The sequence below is a fragment of the Scyliorhinus canicula genome, chromosome 23, assembly GCF_902713615.1.
Source record: "Scyliorhinus canicula chromosome 23, sScyCan1.1, whole genome shotgun sequence".
NCBI classification, from domain to species: Eukaryota; Metazoa; Chordata; class Chondrichthyes; order Carcharhiniformes; family Scyliorhinidae; genus Scyliorhinus; species Scyliorhinus canicula.
The window spans coordinates 593523-596957 of NC_052168.1; the positions used below are offsets into that span (position 1 = coordinate 593523).

A 3435-nucleotide genomic window follows, 5' to 3' on the forward strand; every position below is an offset into this window, starting at 1 on the left:
TGTGTGCTGGTCACCCCGTCACTGCCGTGTTCACTGTGTGTGCTGGTCACTGCCGTGTTCACTGTGTGTGCTGGTCACCCCGTCACTGACGTGTTGTGTGTGTGCTGGTCACCCCGTCACTGCCGTGTTCACTGTGTGTGCTGGTCACTGCCGTGTTCACTGTGTGTGCTGGTCACCCCGTCACTGCCGTGTTCACTGTGTGTGCTGGTCACCCCGTCACTGACGTGTTCACTGTGTGTGCTGGTCACCCCGTCACTGCCGTGTTCACTGTGTGTGCTGGTCACCCCGTCACTGCCGTGTTCACTGTGTGTGCTGGTCACCCTGTCACTGCCGTGTTCACTGTGTGTGCTGGTCACCCCGTCACTGACGTGTTCACTGTGTGTGCTGGTCACTGCCGTGTTCACTGTGTGTGCTGGTCACCCTGTCACTGCCGTGTTCACTGTGTGTGCTGGTCACCCCGTCACTGACGTGTTGTGTGTGTGCTGGTCACCCCGTCACTGACGTGTTCACTGTGTGTGCTGGTCACTGCCGTGTTCACTGTGTAGCTGGTCACCCCGTCACTGCCGTGTTCACTGTGTGTGCTGGTCACTGCCGTGTTCACTGTGTGTGCTGGTCACCCCGTCACTGACGTGTTCACTGTGTGTGCTGGTCACCCCGTCACTGACGTGTTGTGTGTGTGCTGGTCACCCCGTCACTGCCGTGTTCACTGTGTGTGCTGGTCACCCCGTCACTGACGTGTTGTGTGTGTGCTGGTCACCCCGTCACTGCCGTGTTCACTGTGTAGCTGGTCACCCTGTCACTGCCGTGTTCACTGTGTGTGCTGGTCACCCCGTCACTGACGTGTTCACTGTGTGTGCTGGTCACCCCGTCACTGCCGTGTTCACTGTGTGTGCTGGTCACCCCGTCACTGCCGTGTTCACTGTGTGTGCTGGTCACCCCGTCACTGCCGTGTTCACTGTGTGTGCTGGTCACCCTGTCACTGCCGTGTTCACTGTGTGTGCTGGTCACCCCATCACTGACGTGTTCACTGTGTGTGCTGGTCACCCTGTCACTGACGTGTTCACTGTGTGTGCTGGTCACTGCCGTGTTCACTGTGTGTGCTGGTCACCCCGTCACTGCCGTGTTCACTGTGTGTGCTGGTCACCCCGTCACTGCCGTGTTCACTGTGTGTGCTGGTCACCCCGTCACTGACGTGTTCACTGTGTGTGCTGGTCACTGCCGTGTTCACTGTGTGTGCTGGTCACCCCGTCACTGACGTGTTCACTGTGTGTGCTGGTCACCCCGTCACTGACGTGTTCACTGTGTGTGCTGGTCACCCCGTCACTGCCGTGTTCACTGTGTGTGCTGGTCACCCCGTCACTGCCGTGTTCACTGTGTGTGCTGGTCACCCCGTCACTGCCGTGTTCACTGTGTGTGCTGGTCACCCCGTCACTGCCGTGTTCACTGTGTGTGCTGGTCACCCCGTCACTGACGTGTTCACTGTGTGTGCTGGTCACCCCGTCACTGACGTGTTGTGTGTGTGCTGGTCACCCCGTCACTGCCGTGTTCACTGTGTGTGCTGGTCACCCCGTCACTGACGTGTTGTGTGTGTGCTGGTCACCCCGTCACTGACGTGTTGTGTGTGTGCTGGTCACCCCGTCACTGCCGTGTTCACTGTGTGTGCTGGTCACCCCGTCACTGACGTGTTCACTGTGTGTGCTGGTCACCCCGTCACTGACGTGTTGTGTGTGTGCTGGTCACCCCGTCACTGACGTGTTCACTGTGTGTGCTGGTCACTGCCGTGTTCACTGTGTGTGCTGGTCACCCCGTCACTGACGTGTTGTGTGTGTGCTGGTCACCCCGTCACTGCCGTGTTCACTGTGTGTGCTGGTCACCCCGTCACTGACGTGTTGTGTGTGTGCTGGTCACCCCGTCACTGACGTGTTGTGTGTGTGCTGGTCACCCCGTCACTGACGTGTTCACTGTGTGTGCTGGTCACCCCGTCACTGACGTGTTCACTGTGTGTGCTGGTCACCCCGTCACTGACGTGTTCATTATCTGTTTCTATGTTTTACTTTGTAGCCAGTATTTTGTGATTCCCTCTGTGTCTCACTGTTGAATTTCCATTTCAATATTTATCTCCCGGTATCCTTCTATCTTTTCCAGGTTGTAACCAACAGAGAAACACACGAACTGCTCATGTGTGTTGCGTATGTTTTTGAAGTCTCGACCAGTGAACATGGAGCTCAACATCACATCTACAGACTTGTGAAGGACTAGGTCAAAGTCTTGCCCTCAAATTCATACGTAAACTCGAGGAGGAGAGTCTGGATTGGTTGTGGTCCCACTTTTCCCCAACGCACCATTCTGAAATTTCACCCACTCGAATGCAGCCACGACTCCTGCAAGAGGCTCAAAATCTAGTGCCTGGATTTACGACGACAGCAACTGGATCAAGCTTCTCTCGCTGGCTGTCCAATACTTCAGTGAAAATGACAACATGTTTGGCTTTAACCGCGTCATAACCTTAATTTAATCGTGTTGAGGGAGGAGCTGGATATTTGTGTTACACATTAAGGTCAATCAGGTCATTTGGCATTTGTTGGTAAATGTTCCTTTTTATCTTCTTTTCTGATTAGAAATCATATCCCCCAGTTAAAATAAACTGTGATATACAATTGGAAGAGAGCCTAGCAAAGATTAAGTAGCCATTTGCCTTTCTGTAATGGCTGCTGTGACCTGACACATCCACAATCTCAAAACTGGTGTGGAAACAGTAAATAAATCATCTGAATGTGATTTTTAAAACTTACATCAACCTCATTCATTGAAACCAAACATCTTCCTGCCTAAAGTGTACAGGTGGCAAACAATTTGACGTATATAGCGATAATATATATTAAGTTATCATTATGATACGCTGATTATTTTAATGTTTGCAGAATGACCTTAGAACCTCTCTCTCTCTCTTTAACTTTTAACTCTTATCTAACTTTTATTTCCGTAACCATTTATTTCTTGCTTACTTTCTCCTTATCCATCATTATTTGTGTCAGCTTTAATCCATCTCCATATTCAACGCTGGGATTTGGGTGGGTTGGGGTAAGGGATGATGGTGGGGGAGGTTTTACAGGAATGTGAGAGACAGAATGGACTAAACGGGGAACACATACACCATACGGCAGCAGGGTAGCATTGTGGATAGCACAATTGCTTCACAGCTCCAGGGTCCCAGGTTCGATTCCTAGCTTGGGTCACTGTCTGTGCAGAGTCTGCACATCCTCCCCGTGTGTGCGTGGGTTTCCTCCGGGTGCTCCGGTTTCCTCCCACAGTCCAAAGATGTGTAGGTTAGGTGGATTGGCCATGCTAAGTTGCCCCTAGTGTCCAAAATTGCCCTTAGTGTTGGGTGGGGTTACTGGGTTATGGGGATAGGGTGGAGGTGTTAACCTTGGGTAG

General features: G+C 52.3%; 1 protein-coding gene across 1 annotated transcript in view; it reads left to right on the top strand.

The window, feature by feature from the left end:
* The window catches only part of LOC119956440 (transcriptional enhancer factor TEF-1-like), a 76040-nt gene extending 73249 nt beyond the window's left edge, over positions 1-2791 (top strand). The window contains 1 exon segment of the mRNA XM_038783675.1: positions 2146-2791. Within this exon segment, the coding sequence (XP_038639603.1) occupies positions 2146-2259 (114 nt within the window). The 3' untranslated portion in view covers positions 2260-2791.
* Positions 2792-3435: the final 644 nt, after the last annotated feature.